Genomic DNA, 24103 nt, shown 5'->3' on the forward strand with positions numbered 1-24103 from the left:
TTGCGCCCGAAATTTTGTGCCCGCCAGGATTCCCGTAGCGCCCGCCTAAAATTCAGTTGCGATGGGCCAAGACGGCGGCGGGCGCTATTGCAGGGTTTGGCCGCCTCGCTAGGGGCGATGAATGTCACTTTCAGGCGTCCAGCTCCCGCTGCGGCACCCGATGCGGTGTGGCAGGCTGGGGTACTGCAGGCCTCCTCCTTCTCTTAAGGAGGAGCTGCCTGCAGCCGTCAGATCACCGGTGGATTCCCCTGGCAAATGAGCCCGGCACCACGGAGAAGTGCCGGGCTCGCGGGACTCAGACATCAATGCCGCGGTGGGGTGGTGCAGGAGTCCGGGGAGGGAGGTGCGGGCAGGCGGCCGCCGGGAAAGCGGCCGGCCGCCGCTCCACCTTTATGCGCCGGCCTTTCGGAGCTGCAAGACCCCGTTTCACAAACGCTGTTTGCGGCTGCCACGGGCGAGGCGGCTGCAACTGAATTTGGTCATCGGGCCGGAATAGCATTGCAACCGGGGCGCTGCGCACACCGATGACGTCATCGGTGCTGGCGCGGCGCTACCGGCTAACGCCGATGTTAGGGTCCATCTGAATTTCGGGCGATAAAAAACTTCAGGCGCAAACCACTTTATAGCCAATAAGTGGGCGCAAACGCGACTGAATTTCTAGGCCTCAATGTTTTCAAGGGGAGACTGGATAGACACTTGAGGGAAATAAACTTGCAGGACTACGGGGAGAGAGCGGGGGAATGGGACTGACTGGATCGCTCTACGGAGAGCCGGCACGGACTTGGTGGTCCGAATGGCCTCCTCCTGTGCCGTTATGACTCGATGTTTCACATCTGCAGAAGATGATGGTGGGGGGGAGCGAGAGCAGAGAGATTTAGGAGTACAGGTTTCAGAAAGCGGTACCTCAAGTGGAGCAGTCAATAAAAAAGGGAGACGTACCGTACAAAATCTAAAAGTCAGGGTGTAATGGTGAATCTGTACTGAATCTTCGAAAGACCACGGCTGGAGTACTGTGTGCAGTTTTGGGCTTCACACCCTATAGTTAGAGAGTATCTCCAGCACAGAAACAGGCCATTCGGCCCATCACGTCCGTGCCGGTGTTTCTGCTCCACTCGAGCCTCCTCCCACCCCTCTTCATCTCACCCCATCACCATATCCTTCTATTCCTTTCTCCCTCATGTGTTTATCCAGCTTCCCCTTAAATGCATCGATACTATTCGCCTCAACCACTCCCTGTGGTAGCGAGTTCCACATTCTCACCACTCTCTGGGTGAAGAAGTTTCTCCTGAATTCCCCATTGGATTTATTAGTGACGATCTTCTATTGACGGCCCCTAGTTCTGGTCTCCCCCACAAGTGGAAACATCTTCTCCACGTCTACCCTATCGAACCCTTTCATAATCTTGAAGACCTCGATCAGGTCACCTCTCAGCCTTCTCTCTTCTAGAGAAAAGAGCCCCAGCCTGTTCAGTCTTTCCTGATAGTTTATAACCTCCCAATTCTGGTATCATCCTTGTGAATCTTTTTTGCACCATCTCCAGTGCCTCTATATCCTCCTATTTATAATATGGAGACCAGAACTGTGCACAGTGCTCCAAGTGTGGTCTAACCACGGTATACGGAGACCAGAACTGTGCACAGTGCTCCAAGTGTGGTCTAACCAAGGTATATGGAGACCAGAACTGTGCATGGTGCTCCAAGTGTGGTCTAACCACGGTATATGGAGACCAGAACTGTGCACAGTGCTCCAAGTGCGGTCTAACCAAGGTATATGGAGACCAGAACTGTGCACAGTGCTCCAAGTGTGGTCTAACCAAGGTATATGGAGACCAGAACTGTGCACAGTGCTCCAAGTGTGGTCTAACCACGGTATATGGAGACCAGAACTGTGCACAGTGCTCCAAGTGTGATCTAATCGAGGTATATGGAGACCAGAACTGTGCACAGTGCTCCAAGTGCGATCTAACCAAGGTATATGGAGACCAGGACTGTGCACAGTGCTCCAAATGTGGTCTAACCAAGGTATATGGAGACCAGAACTGTGCACAGTGCTCCAAATGTGGTCTAACCACGGCATATGGAGACCAGAACTGTGCACAGTGCTCCAAGTGTGGTCTAATCGAGGTATATGGAGACCAGAACTGTGCACAGTGCTCCAAGTGCGATCTAACCAAGGTATATGGAGACCAGAACTGGGCACAATGCTCCAAGTGTGGTCTAACCAAGGTATATAGAGACCAGAACTGTGCACAGTGCTCCAAGTGTGGTCTAACCGAGGTATATGGAGACCAGAACTGTGCACAGTGCTCCAAGTGTGGTCTAATCGAGGTATATGGAGACCAGAACTGTGCACAGTGCTCCAAGTGTGGTCTAACCAAGGTATATGGAGACCAGAACTGTGCACAGTGCTCCAAGTATGGTCTAATCGAGGTATATGGAGACCAGAACTGTGCACAGTGCTCCAAGTGTGGTGTAGGAGGATGCTGCGGCTATAGACCGGGTACTGCGCAGATTTTACAAGAATGCCTCGAATGAGGAAATAAAAATATAATGAAAAAATGGAAGCTTTTGTTACAACAACTTGTATTTATATAGCGCCTTTTAACATAGTAAAACGTCCCAGGGTGCTTCACAGGAGCGATCATCAAACGGAATTTGACACCGAGCCACATATTAGGACAGGTGACCAAAAGCCTGGTCAAAGAGGTCGGTTTTAAGGAGCGTCTTAAAGGAGGAGAGAGAGGCGGAGAGGTTTAGGGAGGGAATTCCAGAGCTCGGGGCCCAGGCAGCTGAAACATAGAAACATAGAAGATAGGAGCAGGAGTAGGCCATTCGGCCCTTCGAGCCTGCTCCGCCATTCAACGAGATCATGGCTGATCATCCAAACCCTAGCACCCGGTCCCTACACCGACAGCCATCCCACCCAAGCCCTATCCCCGTAACCCCACGTATTTAATCCCCCCTAACACTAAGGGCCAATTTTTTTATCATGGCCAATCAACCTAACCCGCACATCTTTGGACTGTGGGAGGAAACCGGAGCACCCGGAGGAAACCCACGCAAACACGGGGAGAATGTGCAAACTCCACACAGACACTGAAGGCACGGCCGCCAATGGTGGAGCGATGGAAATCGGGGGATGCGCAAGAGGCCAGAATTGGAGGAGCGCCGAGGTCTGGGATGGTTGTAGGGCTGGAGGAGATTGCAGAGATGGCGGGGAGGGGCTGAGGATATTATGGGTCATTTGACAGATGTTTGAAATGATGAAGGGATGGGAGAGAGTGGATTTCAGTGATTGAGGGATCTAGAACAAGGAAGAATAGATATCAGATTAAACGTAAGAGATTTAGGTCAGAGAGCGAGAGAAACCTTTATACGTTGTGGCTCGTGACGCTTTGGGATTTGTTACTGTACCAGAGTTAGTGACTAAAGCAGAAGCCTTGTCAACATTTAAGAAGATATTCGATAGGGGGGTTGAAGAAAAGGGGGATATGGGAACAAAGCAGGGATATGAGATTCTTCTTCTGAGGCAGTCTTTCACTGGGCTCACAGTGTCCCGGGTTGGCTCACCGAGTCACCAGCCTCTATCTCCGAGTCTTCTTCTTAGGCAGTCCCTCGGAACCGAGGATGACTTGCTTCCACACTAGAGATGAGTTCTCAGGTGACTGATGAGTCCAATGCGGGACCTACAGTCTGTGTCACAGGTGGGGCAGACGGTGGTTGAAGGGGGCGGGTGGGTGTGGGGTGCTTGGGTTGACGTGCGCTCCTTCTGTTTGCGCTTGGCTTCCGCTTGCTCCCGGCGAAGAGACTCAAGGTGTTCGGTGCCTTCCCGGATGCTTCTCCTCCACTTTGTGCGGTCTTGGGGCCAGGGATTCCCAGGTGTCGGTGGGGGTGTTGCACTTTTTCCAAGGAGGCTTTGAGGGTGTCCTTGAAGCGTTTCCTCTGCCCACCTGGGGCTCTCTTGCCGTGTCGGAGCTCCGAGCAGAGCGCTTGTTTTGGGAGTCTCGTATCAGGCGTGCGGACGATGTGGCCCGTCCATCGGAGCTGATCGAGCGTGGTCAAAGATACGGGATTAGGATACTGGAGTATAAACACCAAACACACCAACAACCTGTATTTATATAGCTCCTTTAATGTAGTAAAATGTCCCAAAGCGCTTCACAGGAACACCCAGCCACATAAGGAGATATTAGGACAGGTGACCACAAGCTTGGCCAATGAGGGAGGTTTTTTAAGGAGAGTCAGTGATTCCCACTGCTGAGAATGCCCCATTTGTCCAGCTTCTGGGAATGGGAGAGTTGACAAGACTGCTTCTGACCATCGAGCACATCACGGTCTGCACAGACCTACAGTTACAATGGAGCAGCGTCCCTGCACAACATCTGCTGTAACTCGTTCTTCTTCCAACACCTAAAATGGTTGGGTGAACAGCTTGTTCGAACGTTTAGCAGAAGCTCTCTCAATGCCCCCCCCCCCCCACCTCCCCGCCCCCTATCGGCGTAACCTCCTCCAGCCCCACAACCCCTCCGAGATCTCTGCGCTCCTCCAATTCTGGCCAAAATAACAACGGAAAACGCTGGACAATCTCAGCAGGCCAGGCAACATCCGTGGAGAGAGAAACAAAGTCAACGTTTCGGGTCGAAACCCTTCGTCAGGACTGAGAAGAAAAGGCAGGAAATGAAACAAAAGGCAGTTTGGGGGCTGGTAAATGGGGGAGGGGATAAAGAAGAGACTTTAAGAGATATTCAAGGTGAGACGAGATGGTAATAGGACAGGTAAAGAAACGGACAATGGCTCTAGATGAACAATTCTGGCCTCTCGAGCGTCCCCCGATTTCCATCGCTCCACCATTGGCAGCCGTGCCTTCAGCCGCCTGGGCCCCGCGCTCTGGAATTCCCTCCCTAAACATAGAAAAATAGGAGCAGGAGTTGGCCATTCGGCCCCTCGAGCCTGCTCCGCCATTCATTATGATCCTGGCTGATCCTCTATCTCAATACTATATTCCCGCTCTCTCCCCATACCCCTTGATGCCTTTTGTGTCTAGAAATCTATCCATCTCCTTCTTCAATATATTCAGTGACTTGACCTCCACAGCCTTCTGTGGTAGAGAATTCCACAGGTTCACCACCCTCTGAGTGAAGAAATTTCTCCTCATCTCAGTCCTAAATGTCCTCCCCCGTATCCTGAGACTGTGACCCCTCGTTCTAGACCCCCCCAGCCAGGGGAAACATCCTCCCTGCATCCAGTCTGTCTAGCCCTGTCAGAATTTTATACGTTTCAATGAGATCCCCTCTCATTCTTCTAAACTCTAGTGAATACAGGCCTAGTCGACCCAATCTCTCCTCATACGACAGTCCTGCCGTCCCAGGAATCAGTCTGGTGAACCTTCGCTGCACTCCCTCTATGGCAAGTATATCCTTTCTCTCGTCTCTCTCTCTCTCTCTCTCTCTTCCTTTAAGACGCTGCTTAAAACCGACCTCTTTGGCCTTTGGGTCTCCTGTCCCTGATATCTCCTTCGGTGGCTCAGCGTCAGATTTTGTCTGATTCACTACATTAAAGGTGCTAGATAAATGGAAGCTGTTGTTGTGACGCCCGCTGTAATACTGAACCATGCAGAGCTGAAGGTTGGTGATGAAGAGGGGTGGGAGGATGATCGTGTGGAGCATAATGGCCGGCACGGACCAGTTGGGCCGAATGGCCTGTTGGCGTTCTGTTAATTCAGTGTCATTCTATGTGTGATCCCTGGTCCATAAGAGATTAGCGTGCAAAGTTAAAGCACATGGGATTGGGGACAAGGTACTGACTTGGATAGAGAACTGGTTGGCAGACAGGAAGCAAAGAGTTGGAATAAACGGGTCTTTTTCCGAGTGGCAGGCAGTGACTAGTGGGGTATCGCAGGGATCAGTCCTTGGACCCCAGCTATTCACAATATATATTAATGATCTAGACGAGGGAACTAGATGTAATATCTCCAGGTTTGCAGACGACACAAAGCTGGGTGGGCGTGTGTGCTGTGAGGAGGATGCAGAGAAACTCCAGTATGATTTGGACAGGTTGGGTGATTGGGCAGATGCAGTATAATGTGGATCAATGCAAGGTTATCCACTTTGGTGGCAAAAACAGGAAGGCAGATTATTATCTGAACGGCAATAGATTGGGAAAAGGGGAAGTGCAACGAGACCTGGGTGTCCTTGTGCACCAGTCGCTGAAGGTAAGCATGCAGGTGCAGCAGGCAGTTAAGAAGGCAAATGGTATGTTGGCCTTCGTAGCGAGAGGATTCGAGCACAGGAGCAAGGATGTCTTGCTGCAGTTGTACAGGGCCTTGGTGAGACCACACCTTGAGTATTGTGTGCAGTTTTGGTCGCCTTATCTGAGGAAGGATGTTCTTGCCATGGAGGGAGTGCAGCGAAGATTCACCAGGCTGATACCTGGGATGGCAGGAATGACGTATGAGGAGAGATTGGGCCGATTGGGCTTGTACTCGCTGGAGTTTAGAAGAATGAGAGGGGATCTCATTGAAACTTATAAAATTCTAACAGGACTAGACAGACTAGATGCAGGAAGGATGTTCCCGATGGCGGGGGGAGTCCAGAACCAGGGGTCACAGTCTAAGGATAAGGGGTAAGCCATTTAGGACAGAGATGAGGAGGAATTTCTTCACCCAGAGAGAGGTGAACCTGTGGAATTCTCTACCACAGAAGGCAGTTGAGGCCAATTCATTAAATATATTCAAGAAGGAGTTAGATATATTTCTTAAGGCTAAAGGGATCAAGGGATATGGGGAGAAGGCAGGGACAGGGTACTGAATTTGGATGATCAGCCATGATCTCATTAAATGGCGGAATAGGCTCGAGGGGCCGAATGGCCTACTCCCGCTCCTATCTTCTATGTTTCTATCTAATCGAGAGGTTCAGGGGGGTTTATATATAGAATAACAGATACCCGGGAGTGAGTTACAGGCTGGAATCTAATCGAGGGGTTCGGGGGGGTTTATATATAGAATAACAGATACCCGGGAGTGAGTTACAGGCTGGAATCTAATCGTGGGGTTTGGGGGGGTTTATATATAGAATAACAGATACCCAGGAGTGAGTTACAGGCTGGAATCTAATCGTGGGGTTTGGGGGGTTTATATATAGAATAACAGATACCCACGAGTGAGTTACAGGCTGGAATCTAATCGTGGGGTTTGGGGGGTTTATATATAGAATAACAGATACCCGGGAGTGAGTTACAGGCTGGAATCTAATTGAGGGGTTCGGGGGGTTTATATATAGAATAACAGATACCCGGGAGTGAGTTACAGGCTGGAATCTAATTGAGGGGTTCGGGGGGTTTATATATAGAATAACAGATACCCGGGAGTGAGTTACAGGCTGGAATCTAATCGAGGGGTTCGGGGGGTTTATATATGGAATAACAGATACCCGGGAGTGAGTTACAGGCTGGAATCTAATCGAGGGGTTCAGGGAGTTATATATAGAGTAACAGATAGCCGGGAGTGAGTTACAGGCTGGAATCTAATCGAGGGGTTCAGGGAGTTATATATAGTAGCAGATTTCAGCCCAAGTTCTGGCACGGACTCGATGTGCTGAATGGCCTCCTTCTGTGCTGTTATGACTCTGTGACGTAGGAGTTTGTAAGTCAGCACTTTCAGGAGGGGAGAAATATTCTCAGTGACGGTTTTATTGCACTTGGAGTCACAGTGACTGCGAGATTGGATAGTGAAATATTCATTCGCGGATTGTGTTGCGGTGTTATAACAAGCTGCCAGCTGACGGTATCATTCTGTCTTATAGACGTCTCTCCGATCGTGGCCGGGTTTATCGGAGCCACCGTGCTGATCGTGTCGGCCTCGCTGACCGTCTTTGTCTGGGCCTGCTGCCACCGGCGGTCGGCCAAGCTTGCCAGCAACCCGCCCTACAAGTTTGTGCACATGCTGAAGGGGATCAGCATCTACCCGGAGACCCTCAGCAGCCGCAAGAAGCTGCTCTGCATCCGGCGCGAGAAGGACTGCCCCGCGGGCAGCGGCCAACAGCCGCTCACGGCGCCCGACGGCGTGGACCGCCTCTTCTGCCCGGACAGGCCGGAGAGCGGGCCTCGTGCTGCCCCCTTCATCGACGAGCTGCGCTTGACGACGGACTGCCAGGGCAGCCCCGACGGCGTCTCCCCCAAGGACAGCGCCAGCTCGTCCAACAGCAAGACCCCGTCCCCGTCATCTCCCGAGGTGGACCTCAAGCTGGGCACACTAAACTTTTCGGTGGACTATAATTTCCCAAAGAAGGCGCTGGTGGTGATGATTCAGGAAGCCCACAGCCTGCCGGTGATGGACGAGACCACCCAGACCTCGGACCCTTACATCAAGATGACCATCCTCCCCGAAAAGAAGCACCGGATCAAGACCCGGGTTCTGAGGAAGACCCTCCACCCGCTCTTCAACGAGACCTTCACCTTCTACGGGATCCCCTACAACCAGCTGCAGGAGCTGGTGCTCCACTTCCTGATCCTCAGCTTCGACCGCTTCTCCCGCGACGACGTGATCGGCGAGGTCATGGTGCCCCTGGCGGGGATCGACCCCGGCAGCGGCAAGGTGCAGCTCACACAAGAAATATTAAAGAGGAACATACAGGTAACCAGAGCGATTCCTGGGATGAGAGGGCCGTCAAACATAGAAACATAGAAGATAGGAGCAGGAGGAGGCCATTCGGCCCCTCGAGCCTACTCCGCCATTCAATGAGATCATGGCTGATCATCCAAACTCAGTACCCTGTCCCTGCCTTCTCCCCATATCCCTTGATCCCTTTAGCCTTAAGAAATATATCTAACTCCTTGAATATATTTAATGAATTGGCCTCTACTGCCTTCTGTGGTAGAGAATTCCACAGGTTCACCACTCTCTGGGTGAAGAAATTCCTCCTCATCTCTGTCCTAAATGGTTTACCCCTTATCCTTAGACTGTGACCCCTGGTTCTGGACTCCCCGACCATCGGGAACATCTTTCCTGCATCTAGTCTGTCTAGTCCTGTTAGAATTTTATAAGTTTCAATGAGATCACCTCTCATTCTTCTAGACTCCAGTGAGTACAAGCCCAATCGACCCAATCTCTCCTCATACGTCAAACACTCCCAGGGCAGGTATAGCACAGGGTTAGATACAGAGTAAAACTCCTTCCACACTGTCCCATCAAACACTCCCAGGGCAGGTACAGCACGGGTTAGATACAGAGTAAAGCTCCCTCTACACTGTCCCATCAAACACTCCCAGGGCAGGTACAGCACGGGTTAGATACAGAGTAAAGCTCCCTCTACACTGTCCCATCAAACACTCCCAGGACAGGTACAACACGGGTTAGATACAGAGTAAAGCTCCCTCTACACTGTCCCATCAAACACTGCCAGGGCAGGTACAACATGGGTTAGATGCAGAGTAAAGCTCCCTCTACACTGTCCCATCAAACACTCCCAGGGCAGGTACAGCACGGGTTAGATAGAGTAAAGCTCCCTCTACACTGTCCCATCAAACACTCCCAGGGCAGGTACAGCACGGGTTAGATACAGAGTAAAGCTCCCTCTACACTGTCCCATCAAACACTCCCAGGGCAGGTACAGCACGGGTTAGATACAGAGTAAAGCTCCCTCTACACTGTCCCATCAAACACTCCCAGGGCAGGTACAGCATGGGTTAGATACAGAGTAAAGCTCCCTCTACACTGTCCCATCAAACACTCCCAGGGCAGTTACAGCACGGGTTAGATGCAGAGTAAAGCTCCCTCTGCACTGTCCCATCAAACACTCCCAGGGCAGGTACAGCACGGGTTAGATAGAGAGTAAAGCTCCCTCTACACTGTCCCATCAAACACTCCCAGGGCAGGTACAGCACGGGTTAGATACAGAGTAAAGCTCCCTCTACACTGTCCCATCAAACACTCCCAGGACAGGTACAACACGGGTTAGATACAGAGTAAAGCTCCCTCTACACTGTCCCATCAAACACTGCCAGGGCAGGTACAGCATGGGTTAGATACAGAGTAAAGCTCCCTCTACACTGTCCCATCAAACACTCCCAGGACAGGTACAACATGGGTTAGATGCAGAGTAAAGCTCCCTCTACACTGTCCCATCAAACACTCCCAGGGCAGGTACAGCATGGGTTAGATACAGAGTAAAGCTCCCTCTACACTGTCCCATCAAACACTCCCAGGACAGGTACAACATGGGTTAGATGCAGAGTAAAGCTCCCTCTACACTGTCCCATCAAACACTCCCAGGGCAGGTACAGCACGGGTTAGATAGAGTAAAGCTCCCTCTACACTGTCCCATCAAACACTCCCAGGGCAGGTACAGCACGGGTTAGATACAGAGTAAAGCTCCCTCTACACTGTCCCATCAAACACTCCCAGGGCAGGTACAGCACGGGTTAGATACAGAGTAAAGCTCCCTCTACACTGTCCCATCAAACACTCCCAGGGCAGGTACAGCACGGGTTAGATACAGAGTAAAGCTCCCTCTACACTGCCCCATCAAACACTCCCAGGGCAGGTACAGCACGGGTTAGATACAGAGTAAAGCTCCCTCTATACTGTCCCCATCAAACACTCCCGGGGCAGGTACAGCACAGGGTTAGATACAGAGTAAAGCTCCCTCTACACTGTCCCATCAAACACTCCCAGGGCAGGTACAGCACGAGTTAGATACAGAGTAAAGCTCCCTCTACACTGTCCCATCAAACACTCCCAGGGCAGGTACAGCACGGGTTAGGTACAGAGTAAAGCTCCCTCTACACTGTCCCATCACACACTCCCAGGGCAGGTACAGCACGGGTTAGATACAGAGTAAAGCTCCCTCTACACTGTCCCATCAAACACTCCCAGGGCAGGTACAGCACGGGTTAGATACAGAGTAAAGCTCCCTCTACACTGTCCCATCACACACTCCCAGGGCAGGTACAGCATGGGTTAGATACAGAGTAAAGCTCCCTCTACACTGTCCCATCAAACACTCCCAGGGCAGGTACAGCACGGGTTAGATACAGAGTAAAGCTCCCTCTACACTGTCCCATCAAACACTCCCAGGGCAGGTACAGCACAGGGTTAGATACAGAGTAAAGCTCCCTCTACACTGTCCCATCAAACACTCCCAGGGCAGGTACAGCACAGGGTTAGATACAGAGTAAAGCTCCCTCTACACTGTCCCATCAAACACTCCCAGGGCAGGTACAGCATGGGTTAGATACAGAGTAAAGCTCCCTCTACACTGTCCCATCAAACACTCCCAGGGCAGTTACAGCACGGGTTAGATACAGAGTAAAGCTCCCTCTACACTGTCCCATCAAACACTCCCAGGGCAGGTACAGCACGGGTTAGATAGAGAGTAAAGCTCCCTCTACACTGTCCCATCAAACACTCCCAGGGCAGGTACAGCACGGGTTAGATACAGTGTAAAGCTCCCTCTACACTGTCCCATCAAACACTCCCAGGGCAGGTACAGCACGGGGTAGATACAGAGTAAAGCTCCCTCTACACTGTCCCATCAAACACTCCCAGGGCAGGTACAGCACGGGTTAGATACAGAGTAAAGCTCCCTCTACACTGTCCCATCAAACACTCCCAGGGCAGGTACAGCACGGGTTAGATACAGAGTAAAGCTCCCTCTACACTGTCCCCATCAAACACTCCCAGGGCAGGTACAGCACGGGTTAGATACAGAGTAAAGCTCCCTCTACACTGTCCCATCAAACATTCCCAGGGCAGGTACAGCACGGGTTAGATACAGAGTAAAGCTCCCTCTACACTGTCCCATCAAACACTCCCAGGGCAGGGACAGCACGGGTTAGATACAGAGTAAAGCTCCCTCTACACTGTCCCAACAAACACTCCCAGGGCAGGTACAGCACGGGTTAGATACAGAGTAAAGCTCCCTCTACACTGTCCCCATCAAACACTCCCAGGGCAGGTACAGCACGGGTTAGATACAGAGTAAAGCTCCCTCTACACTGTCCCCATCAAACACTCCCAGGGCAGGTACAGCACGGGTTAGATACAGGATTAAGGACAAGCAGTGCTTTTGCCAGACGGCCAATTCATTGCTGTGGATTCTCAGCCATCAGAGGGGAAGTGGGACCAAAGAGCCGGCACAGGCACGATGGGCCGAATGGCCTCTTTCTGTGCTGTATGGTTCTAGGAGGACAAAAGATAGGGGAGGGTGGTACGATGAGATGGAGGCGGGGGATAAAAGGAGATGGCGAGAGAGGGGGACAGGGAGAAGGAGATGCAGGGAGATAATGAGAGAGACAGACAAATTGAGAAGGGGAGGGAGAGAGGGAGCGGGAAATGGAGACAGCAATGGGGACAGACACACACACAAACATCCATTCAGATGCTGAGTTTTGGGAAAGACAGATCGAATGGCTGAGAATGCATTTGCGTGGGAGGGGTGCCTGAATTAACACTCGGCTACCACATACTGTTAGACACAAGCTCCTTCAAGGATTCAGTCACTTTTCTTAATAACGTAAAATAGATAAATTAATAAATGAGACAGCAAACAGGCACTTGGCACACACCAGTGAGAAGGACAGAGACGGAACAGGCAATGCTCGTTCCTGTAGCGGATGCTATGAGGCCGTGCGGCTATGAGGCCATGTGTGCAGTTTTGGTCGCCTTATCTGAGGAAGGATTTTCTTGCCATGGAGGGAGTGCAGCGAAGATTCACCAGACTGATACCTGGGATGGCAGGAATGACGTATGAGGAGAGATTGGGTCGATTGGGCTTATACTTGCTAGAGTTTAGAAGAATGAGAGGGGATCTCATTGAAAGTTATAAAATTCTAACAGGACTGGACAGACTAGACGCAGGAAGGATGTTCCCGATGGCGGGGAGTCCAGAACCAGGGGTCACAGTCTAAGGATAAGGGGTAAGCCATTTAGGACAGAGATGAGGAGGAATTTCTTCACCCAGAGAGTGGTGAACCTGTGGAATTCTCTACCACACAAGGCAGTTGAAGCCAAATCATTAAATATATTCAAGAAGGAGTTAGATATATTTCTTGAGGCTAAGGGGATCAAGGGGTATGGGGAGAAAGCAGGGACCGGGTACTGAATTTGGATGATCAGTCATGATCTCATTGAATGGCGGAGCAGGCTCGAGGGGCCGAATGGCCGACTCTTGCTCCAATCTTCTATGTTTCTATGCACCCTCTTTACTCCCGGTATTCACGGGTCGCCCGTTGCCCTCCCACAGGCCATACACCTGTAGGGTGAAGAAGGGTCGGTGTATGGGTGCCCTACTCCCAATTGGCACTGGAAACAGCCTCGGTTGACTGGCAAGGGCTGCCTGCCAGCGGTCCACAGTCATTCCTGATCTGATTCATTATCAGCGTCGGCCGTAGCTCAGTGGGTAGCACTCTCACCTCGGAGTGACAAGGTTTGAGAGTTCAAGTCCCACGCCAGGGATTTGAGCACAAAAATCCAGGCTGCCTCTGTCAGTGCAGTGCTGAGGGAGCGCCGCACTGTCGGAGGGGCAGTACTGAGGGAGCGCCGCACTGTCGGAGGGGCAGTACTGAGGGAGCGCCGCACTGTTGGAGGGGCGGTACTGAGGGAGCGCCGCACTGTCGGAGGGACAGTACTGAGGGAGCGCCGCACTGTCGGAGGGACAGTACTGCGGGAGCGCCGCACTGTCGGAGGGGCAGTACTGCGGGAGTGCCGCACTGTCGGAGGGGTAGTACTGAGGGGGGCAGTACTGAGGGAGTGCTGCACTGTCGGAGGGTCAGTACTGAGGGAGCGCCGGGCTGTCGGAGGGGTGGTACTGAGGGAGCGCCGCACTGTCGGAGGGACAGTACTGAGGGAGCGCCGCACTGTCGGAGGGACAGTACTGCGGGAGCGCCGCACTGTCGGAGGGGCAGTACTGAGGGAGCGCCGCACTGTCGGGGGGGCAGTACTGAGGGAGCGCCGCACTGTCGAAGGGGCAGTACTGAGGGAGCGCCGCACTGTCGGGGGGGCAGTACTGAGGGAGCGCCGCACTGTCGGAGGGACAGTACTGAGGGAGCGCCGCACTGTCGGAGGGACGGTACTGAGGGAGCGCCGCACTGTCGGAGGGTCAGTACTGAGGGAGCGCCGCACTGTCGGAGGGACAGTACTGAGGGAGCGCCGCACTGTCGGAGGGACAGTACTGCGGGAGCGCCGCACTGTCGGAGGGGCAGTACTGAGGGAGCGCCGCACTGTCGGGGGGGCAGTACTGAGGGAGCGCCGCACTGTCGAAGGGGCAGTACTGAGGGAGCGCCGCACTGTCGGGGGGGCAGTACTGAGGGAGCGCCGCACTGTCGGAGGGACAGTACTGAGGGAGCGCCGCACTGTCGGAGGGACAGTACTGCGGGAGCGCCGCACTGTCGGAGGGGCAGTACTGCGGGAGTGCCGCACTGTCGGAGGGGCAGTACTGCGGGAGTGCCGCACTGTCGGAGGGGTAGTACTGAGGGGGGCAGTACTGAGGGAGTGCTGCACTGTCGGAGGGGCAGTACTGAGGGAGCGCCGGGCTGTCGGAGGGGCGGTACTGAGGGAGTGCCGCACTGTCGGAGGGGCAGTACTGAGGGAGCGCTGGGCTGTTGGAGGGGCCGTCTTTCGGATGAGACATTGAACCCAGGCCCCCGTCTGCTCTCTCAGGTGGATATAAAAGATCCCACGGCCTCTATTGGAAGAAGAGCAGGCGGAGTTCTCCCCGGTGTCCTGGGGCCAATATTTATCCCTCAACCAACATCACTAAAACAGATTATCTGGTCATTATCACATTGCTGTTTGTGGGAGATTGCTGTACGTTTCCCACATTACAACAGTGACCACACTTCAATAAGTTCTTCATTGGCTGTAAAGCACTTTGGGACATCCTGAGGTGGTGAAAGGCGCTGGAGAAATGCGAATCTTTCTTGATATCTGGTCTTTGCTGAGATAGTTGATCTTAACTGGGGTTTACCAGTAGAGAGTGCTACACGGTACGTTTCCGCAGACGTGGGTTAGAGAAGGGAAGAATAATTAGTCACAGTTCCCAATCCCAGTCACCGGCCGGTGACCTCCCACGTGTGAGTGTGTGGGCGTTGGGTGAAGAGTCATCGAGCCATCGAGTTATACAGCACAGAAAGAGGGCCGTCGGCCCATCGTGTCCGCGCCGGCCATCAAGCCCTGTCTATTCTAATCCCATTTTCCAGCATTTGGTCCGTAGCCTTGTATGGTATGGCGTTTCAAGTGCTCATCCAAATGCTTCTTGAATGTTGTGAGGGTTCCTGCCTCTACCACCCTTTCAGGCAGTGAGTTCCACATTCCAACCACCCTCTGGGTGAAAAAGTTTTTCCTCAAATCCCCTCTAAACCTCCTGCCCCTTACCTTGAAACTATGGCCCCTGGTTATTGACCCCTCTACTAAGGGGAAAAGTTCCTTTCTATCTACCCTATCTATGCCCCTCATAATTTTGTACACCTCAATCAGGTCCCCCCTCAGCCTTCTCTGCTCTAAGGAAAACAACCCCAGCCTGTCCAGTCTCTCTTCATAGCTGAAGCGCTCCAGCCCAGGTAACATCCTGGTGAATCTCCTCTGCACCCTCTCCAATGCAATCACATCCTTCCTATAGCGTGGCGACCAGAACTACACACAGTATTCCAGCTGTGGCCTAACTAGCGTTTTGTACAGCTCCATCATAACCTCCCTGCTCTTATATTCTGTGTCTCGGCTAATGAAGGCAAGTATCCCATATGCCTTTTTAACCACCTTATCTACCTGTCCTGCTGCCTTCAGGGATCTATGTACATGCACACCAAGGTCCCTCTGATCCTCCGTCTTTCCTAGGGTCCTACCATTCATTGTGTATTCCCTTGCCTTGTTAGTCCTCCCAAAATGCATCACCTCACATTTTTCAGGGTTAAATTCCATTTGCCACTGTTCTGCCCATCTAACCAACCCGTCTATATCGTCCTGTAGCCTGAGGCTTTCCTCCTCGCTATTTACCACCCCACCACTCCCCACAAGAGAGGGCCTCCCCCGCAATCGAATATCTTGCTGACACTCGCTGGTTCACCCGTGAATGATGGCCACGTAAGTCTAGGATAGCGGTCTTTAACATCATGAAGGGTTTCGATCGAGTACATAAGGAGAAACTGTTTCCTAATGGCTGAAGGGTCGAGAACCAGAGGACACAGATTTAAGGCGATTGGCAGAAGAACCAAAGGCGACAGGAGGAAAAACCTCTTTACGCAGCGAGTGGTGAGGATCTGGAATGCGCTGCCCGAAAGGGCGGTGGAGGCAGACTCAATCGTGGCTTTCAAAAGGGAATTGGATAAGTACTTAAGGGCAAAAATTTGGCAGATGGAGTATAATGTGGGAAAATGTGAGGTTATCTTCTTTGGTAGGAAGAATCAAAAAGCAAATTATTATTTAAATGGGGAGAGATTACAAAATGCGGCGGTACAGAGGGATCTGGAGGTCCTCGTACATGAAACACAAAAAGTTAACATGCAGGTACAGCAAGTAATTAGGAAGGCTAATGGAATGTTGGCCTTTATTACAAAGGGGGTTGGAGTATAAAAGTAGGGAAGTCCTGCTACAACTGTACAGGGTGTTGGTGAGACCACACCTGGAGTACTGCGTACAGTTTTGGTCTCCTTATTTAAGGAAGGATATACTTGCATTGGAGGCAGTTCAGAGACGATTCACTAGATTAATTCCAGAGATGAAGGGGTTGTCTTATGAAGAAAGGTTGAGCTGGTTGGGCCGATACTCATTGGAGTTTAGAAGAATGAGAGGTGATCTTATCGAAACATACAAGATTCTGAGGGGGCTCGACAGGGTAGATGCAGAGAGGATGTTTCCCCTGAGATCCAGAGATTTTTGGACTCTAGGGGAATCGAGGGATCGGGCGGGAAAGTGGAGTTGAGGTCGATGATCAGCCGTGATCTTATTGAATGGCGGAGCAGGCTCGAGGGGCCGAATGGCCGACTCCTGCTCCTATTTCTTATGTTCTTATGTGTGCGGGTTTTTGGTCCGATGACACCCTCACATCATCGGTTTTTGACAGTCATAGAATCATTACGGCACAGGAGGAGGCCATTCGGCCCACCGAGTCCGTGCCGGCTCTCTGTAGAGCGATCCAGTCAGTCCCATTCCCCCGCTCTATCCCCGTAGCCCTGCAAAGTTTATTTCCCTCAAGTGCCTATCCAGTCTCCCCTTGAAAACATTGAGTGTCTCCGCTTCCACCACTTCCGTCGGCAGCGAGTTCCAGGTCCTCACCACTCGCTGTGTAAAAAAGTTTTCCCTCACATCCCCCCCGTATCTCTCACCCAAAACCTTAAATCTGTGTCCCCCAGTCCTTGTACCATCAACTAGTGGGAACAGCCTTTCCCCATCTAGCCTATCCAAACCTGTCATAATCTTCGTATCAAATCACCCCTCAACCTCCTTTGCTCTAATGAAAACAAATCCAGCTTCTCCAACCTGTCCTTGTAGCTAAGATCCCCCATCCCCGGAACCATTCTGGTCAATCTCCAATGGTGGTAATATCAGTCTGAGTTATACTCTGTAAACTACTGCTCGGATACTGTAACGTATTAAGTCTGCCTTCTGCTGAATAAAGTTAAATCCCTGCCCCCAATACGGGTCAACCTCGAATCATTTGGAACCAAGGGTCCCTCTGGGATATTATTCATCAACTGGAGTATTGTGTCCAGTTCTGGGCACCGCACTTTAGGAACGACGTGAAGGCCTTAGAGAGGGTGCGGAAAAGATTTACGAGAATGGTTCCAGGGATGAGGGACTGCAGTTACGTGGATAGACTGGAGAAGCTGGGGTTGTTCTCCTTGGAGCAGAGGAGATTTGATCGAGGTGTTGAAAATCATGAGGGGTCCGGTCAGAGTAGATCGGGAGAAACTGTTCCCATTGGCAGAAGGGTCGAGAACCAGTGGACACAGATTTAAGGTGATTGACCAAAGACGACATTTGGACAGGTTGGGTGATTGGGCAGATGTATGGCAGATGCAATATAACGTGGATAAATGCGAGGTTATCCACTTTGGTGGCAAAAACAGGAAGGCAGATTATTATCTGAATGGCAATAGATTGGGAAAAGGGGAAGTGCAACGAGACCTGGGTGTCCTTGTGCACCAGTCGCTGAAGGTAAGCATGCAGGTGCAGCAGGCGGTTAAGAAGGCAAATGGTATGTTGGCCTTCATAGCGAGAGGATTCGAGTACAGGAGCAAGGATTTCTTGCTGCAGTTGTACAGGGCCTTGGTGAGACCACACCTTGAGTACTGTGTGCAGTTTTGGTCGCCTTATCTGAGGAAGGATGTTCTTGCCATGGAGGGAGTGCAGCGAAGATTCACCAGACTGATACCTGGGATGGCAGGAATGACGTATGAGGAGAGATTGGGTCGATTGGGCTTAGACTCACTGGAGTTTAGAAGAATGAGAGGGGATCTCATTGAAACTTATAAAATTCTAACAGGACTAGACAGACTAGATGCAGGAAGGATGTTCCCGATGGCGGGGGAGTCCAGAACCAGGGGTCACAGTCTAAGGATAAGGGGTAAGCCATTTAGGACAGAGATGAGGAGGAATTTCTTCACCCAGAGAGTGGTGAACCTGTGGAATTCTCTACCACAGAAGGCAGTGGAGGCCAATTCATTAAATATATTCAAGAAGGAGTTGGATATATTTCTTAAGGCTAAAGGGATCAAGGGATATGGGGAGAAGGCAGGGACAGGGTACTGAATTTGGATGATCAGCCATGATCTCATTAAATGGCGGAGCAGGCTCGAGGGGCCGAATGGCCTCCTCCTGCTCCTATCTTCTATGTTTTTATGTTTCTATGACATGAGGGAAAAACATTTTTTGCGCAGCGAGTGGTTAGGATCTGGAGTGCGCTGCCTGAAAGGGCGGTGGAGGCCGACTCAATCGCGGCTTTCAAAAGGGAATTGGAGAGGTACCTGAAGGAAAACAAATGTTGCAGGGCTACGGGGAAAGGGCGGGGGGCGATAGTGGGACTAGCTGAGAGCCGGCACGGGCACGACGGGCCGAATGGCCTCCTTCTGTGCTGTAACCGATCGAGGATTGTAAGGGGACTGTCCACCGTCAAGAGCGAGCGCTTTTCGGGAGAGGGGAGGAGGCCTCTTGGGAAGAAAATAATGTATTCGTGAGAGCAGGTAGAAGGCAACTTGCAATGACCTTGCGAGCATTTTCTTAAAAGGAGAGTGACGTCACTGGGCACTGCGTCGTGGGAACAGCGACTCATAACATTTAGGAGGGACGGGTTGCCGTGCCAACCGAAGCATTCTAACTTAATGGAACGCTGAGCGTTTGGAAATTGGACAGTGATGAAGCAGAGGCGAATAACACAATGACTGGAATGGCCTGGCACCAACACTCTGCTCCCCCGTGAATTAAGTGATATCACAGGCCTGCCCTGCGGGCAGACGGACGAGGCTGATTGTCCGCTCCACAGGCCAAGATTTTTTAATTTTTTAAATTTTATTCGTTTGTGGGATGTGGACGTCGCTGGCAAGGCCCAGCATTTATTGCCCATCCCTAATTGCCCCTTGAGAAGGTGGTGGTGAGGAGCCGCCTTCTTGAATCGCTGCAGTCCGTGTGGTGAAGGTGCTCCCACAGTGCTGTTAGGGAGGGAGTTCCAGGATTTTGACCCAGCGACGATGAAGGAACGGCCGATATATTTCCAAGTCAGGACGGTGTGTGTGACTTGGAGGTGGAACTTGGAGCTGGCGGTGTTCCCATGCGCCTGCTGCCCTTGTCCTTCTAGGTGGAAGAGGTGGCGGGTTTGGGAGGTGCTGCCGAAGAAGCCTTGGCGAGTTGCTGCAGTGCATCTTGTAGATGGTACACACTACAGCCACGGTGCGCCGGTGGTGGAGGGAGTGAATGTTTAAGGTGGTGGATGGGGTGCCGATCAAGCGGGCTGCTTTGTCCTGGATGGTGTCGAGCTTCTCGAGTGTTGTTGGAGCTGCACTCATCCAGGCAAGTGGAGAGTATTCCATCACACTCCTGACTTGTGCCTTGTAGATGGTGGAAAGGCTTTGGGGAGTCAGGAGGTGAGACACTCGCCGCAGAATACCCAGCCTCTGACCTCTTGCTGCCTGTTGATCTCTGGCAGATGGAGGTAGGAGCGTCTTAAAGGAGGAGAGAGAGAGAGGCGGAGAGGTTTAGGGAGGGAATTCCAGAGCTCGGGGCCCCAGGCGGCTGAAGGCACAGCCGCCAATGGCGGAGCGATGGAAAAACGGGGTGGGGGGATGCGCAAGAGGCCAGAATCGGAGGAGTGCAGAGATCTCGGGGAGGGTTGTAGAGGAGGTCACAGAGATAGGGAAGGGGGGCAAGGAGGCCACGGAGGGATTTGAACGCGAGGATGAGAACTTTGATATCGAGGCGTTGTCGGATCAGGAGCCCATGACCTTCACTGGCTTTCTTTCTCTTTCAGAAATGCGTCAGCAGAGGAGAGCTGCTGGTCTCACTCTGTTACCAGCCCGTCACCCATCGGATGACTGTCGTGGTGCTCAAGGCTCGACACCTACCCAAGATGGACATCACCGGTCTCTCAGGTAGCAGTTATTTACTCCAAGACCTCGCTGTCCAAACAAAGCTTTCTGTCGCGGTCAGGCGCTGATAAAACTCCCGTCCAGACAGAACCTTGAAAATAGTTCCCGTCGGCGTAACAACGCTGTGCGTCCACAATCGGTTCTAAACTTTTATTGGGTGACTCAATGGCTCATTGTGTCTGACGTAAGAAAACTACTCGGCACTCGGTCTAAGCGTTAAACAAAGCTTTAATCAACTGTTTTACAACATGGAGGTCTAGTTGTGTCCTTCACTAGTTCCTGTTAAAGAATGTCCTGAGCAAGCTGGGCCCGCGCCCGAGTATTTATACTCTCCCTGGACAGCGCCACCAGCAGGCCGCCCAGTATTATTACATAAGTCATTTTCACATAAATGACCGATTCATGTCAGTGTTAAACACCTCAACATTGGGAAAGAGAGACTTTTTTTTATTGGTTCCTGGGATGTGGGCGTCGCTGGCAAGGCCGGCATTTATTGGCCATCCCTAATTGCCCCTTGAGAACATGTAACTGTGTTACATAGAAACATAGAAAAATAGGAGCGGGAGTCGGCCATTCGGCCCTTCGAGCCTGCTCCGCCATTCAATATGATCATGGCTGATCCTCTATCTCAATACCATATTTCCGCTCTCTCCCCGTACCCCTTGAGGCCTTTTGTGTCTCGAAATCTATCGATCTCCTTCTTAACTATATCCAGTGACTTGGCCTCCACAGCCTTCTGTGGTAGAGAATTCCACAGGCTCACCACCCTCTGAGTGAAGACATTTCTCCTCATCTCAGTCCTAAATGTCCTACCCCGTACCCTGAGACTGTAACCCCTCGTTCTAGAGCCCCCGAGGTGGTGTGCCGCCGCCTTGAACCGCTGCAGTCCCGTGTGGTGAAGGTGCTCCCACAGTGCTGTTAGGGAGGGGGTTCCAGGATTTTGACCCAGCGACGATAAAGGAACGGCCCGATATATTTCCAAGTCGGGATGGTGTGTGTGACTTGGAGGGGAATTTGGAGGTGGTGGTGTTCCCATGGTGGAGAGGCTTTGGGGAGTCAGGAGGTGTGTGCAGTTTTGGTCGCCTTATCTGAGGAAGGATGTTCTTGCCATGGAGGGAGTGCAGCGAAGATTCACCAGACTGATACCTGGGATGGCAGGAATGACGTATGAGGAGAGATTGGGTCGATTGGGCTTATACTCGCTGGAGTTTAGAAGAATGAGAGGGGATCTCATTGAAACTCATAAAATTCTAACAGGACTGGACAGACTAGATGCAGGAAGGATGTTCCCGATGGCGGGGGAGTCCAGAACCAGGGGTCACAGTCTAAGGATAAGGGGTAAGCCATTTAGGACAGAAATGAGGAGGAATTTCTTCACCCAGAGAGTGGTGAACCTGTGGAATTCTCTACCACAGAAGGCAGTTGAGGCCAATTCATTAAATATATTCAAGAAGGAGTTGGATATATTTCTTAAGGCTAAAGGGATCAAGGGATATGGGGAGAAGGCAGGGACCGGGTACTGAATTTGGATGATCAGCTATGATCTCATTAAATGGTGGAGCAGGCTCGAGGGGCCGAATGGCCTGCTCCTGCTACTATATTCGATGTTTCTATACTCGCCGCAGAATACCTAGCCTCTGACCTGCTCTTGTCGCCACAGTATTTATGTGGCTGGTCCAGTTAAGTTTCTGGTCAATGGTGACCCCCCCCAGGATGTTGATGGTGGGGGATTCGGTGATGGTAATGGTCTTGCGAGGAGGAGAGGGAGGAGGAAAAACTAGAAATTGTTGAGGAAGACTCTGAAGGATTGTCAGATCAGGACTGAGACCCCCCTGGAAAGATTCTTTGTGCAACGTTTGTCCCTTGGTGTCTTTTTGCTGCAGACCCCTACGTGAAAGTCAACGTGTTTTACGGACGGAAGCGGGTGGCCAAGAAGAAGACCCACGTCAAGAAGTGCACGCTAAACCCGGTCTTCAACGAGTCCTTCGTCTTCGAAATCGGGGCGGAGACCCTGAGGGACATCAGCGTCGAGTTCCTGGTCATCGACTTCGACAGGACGACCAAGAACGAGGTGGTGGGCTGCACGGTGCTGGGGGCCGGCAGCCCCAGCCCCAGCGCCGCCGAGCACTGGCGGGAGATTTGCGACACCCCCCGGCGGCAGATCGCCAAGTGGCACACGCTGAACGAGTATTAGCTGCCGCGGGGAGGAGAGGAGGAGCAGGAAGAAGAAGAAGAAGAAAAAAAAATCTAAAAAGCCTAGGGACTTGAATCTTAACAGGAACTTGGATCTCGCGACAGTCAGAAACACGACAAAAAAAACTGCGACAAAATAATTCTGGTTGGTTGGTAGTGCGGAGTGGTGTAACAGGGCACTGACCCACTCACATGCCAAGTGAAGAATGTTTGACTCTATTCTACAAACCACAGGACTTATCTGCATGCTTAATAATTGCATATATCTTATTTGAATATACTTTTAATGGACTGGCACAAAATCTCCGGTCATCTCCGCCATAACCTCATCCTTCTTTCATTCATTCCCGTTGACCTATTTGTTTTGTTTTTTCTCGAAGGTGAGGGAGGGAGTGGGGGGGGAGGGGGAGGGCTACGTTCTGTGTGGTGCAGCGGTTAGACACCAGCCTTCGCTTTCGAGACTAGGAGCTGCGTTCAAAGGCTGACGGGATGACAATCTTTCCCGACCTGCCCGCTTGGCGTGTCCTGAACGATAAGGGTTTGGCGGGATGTCATCTTCTCGTGGTCACAGCACAAAGCAGCTCCAAATTGAGAACGCAATTGTCAATCTCATGGTTGGTGTGGGGGTGGGGTGGAAGGGATAGAAAAAAGTCATGTTGGTGCACATGCGAGGGTCCTCTGTTGGGGCTGAGGCATGATATTGGGGGGCAGTGAAGAGGGAGCTTTACTCTGTATCTAACCCAGTGCTGTACCTGCCCTGGGAGTGTTTGATGGGACAGTGTAGAGGGAACTTTACTCTGTATCTAACCCATGCTGTACCTGCCCTGGGAGTATTTGATGGGACAGTGTAGAGGGAGCTTTACTCTGTATCTAACCCGTGCTGTACCTGCCCTGGGAGTGTTTGATGGGACAGTGTAGAGGGAACTTTACTCTGTATCTAACCCGTGCTGTACCTGCCCTGGGAGTGTTTGATGGGACAGTGTAGAGGGAGCTTTACTCTGTATCTAACCCGTGCTGTACCTGCCCTGGGAGTGTTTGATGGGGACAGTGTAGAGGGAGCTTTACTCTGTATCTAACCCGTGCTGTACCTGCCCTGGGAGTGTTTGATGGGACAGTGTAGAGGGAGCTTTACTCTGTATCTAACCCGTGCTGTACCTGCCCTGGGAGTGTTTGATGGGGACAGTGTAGAGGGAGCTTTACTCTGTATCTAACCCGTGCTGTACCTGCCCTGGGAGTGTTTGATGGGACAGTGTAGAGGGAGCTTTACTCTGTATCTAACCCCGTGCTGTACCTGCCCTGGGAGTGTTTGATGGGACAGTGTAGAGAGAGCTTTTCTCTGTATC

General features: G+C 51.8%; 1 protein-coding gene across 2 annotated transcripts in view; it reads left to right on the plus strand.

The window, feature by feature from the left end:
- Window positions 1-23855, plus strand: part of syt11a (synaptotagmin XIa) — a 35122-nt gene extending 11267 nt beyond the window's left edge. Inside the window, exons 2-4 of one of the 2 annotated variants that reach the window (XM_085978489.1) lie at window positions 7799-8628; window positions 20450-20573; window positions 22451-23855. In XM_085978489.1, the coding sequence (XP_085834615.1) occupies window positions 7799-8628; window positions 20450-20573; window positions 22451-22761 (1265 nt within the window). In that variant the 3' untranslated portion in view covers window positions 22762-23855. The remainder of the gene's footprint in view (window positions 1-7798; window positions 8629-20449; window positions 20574-22450) is intronic. The other variant, XM_085978490.1, reaches the window with a different exon arrangement.
- Window positions 23856-24103: the final 248 nt, after the last annotated feature.

Source organism: Somniosus microcephalus, unplaced genomic scaffold (genome assembly GCF_052327205.1).
Source record: "Somniosus microcephalus isolate GS21.2 unplaced genomic scaffold, FLI_Smic_1.0 unresolved_chr7, whole genome shotgun sequence".
Classification (NCBI taxonomy): Eukaryota; Metazoa; Chordata; class Chondrichthyes; order Squaliformes; family Somniosidae; genus Somniosus; species Somniosus microcephalus.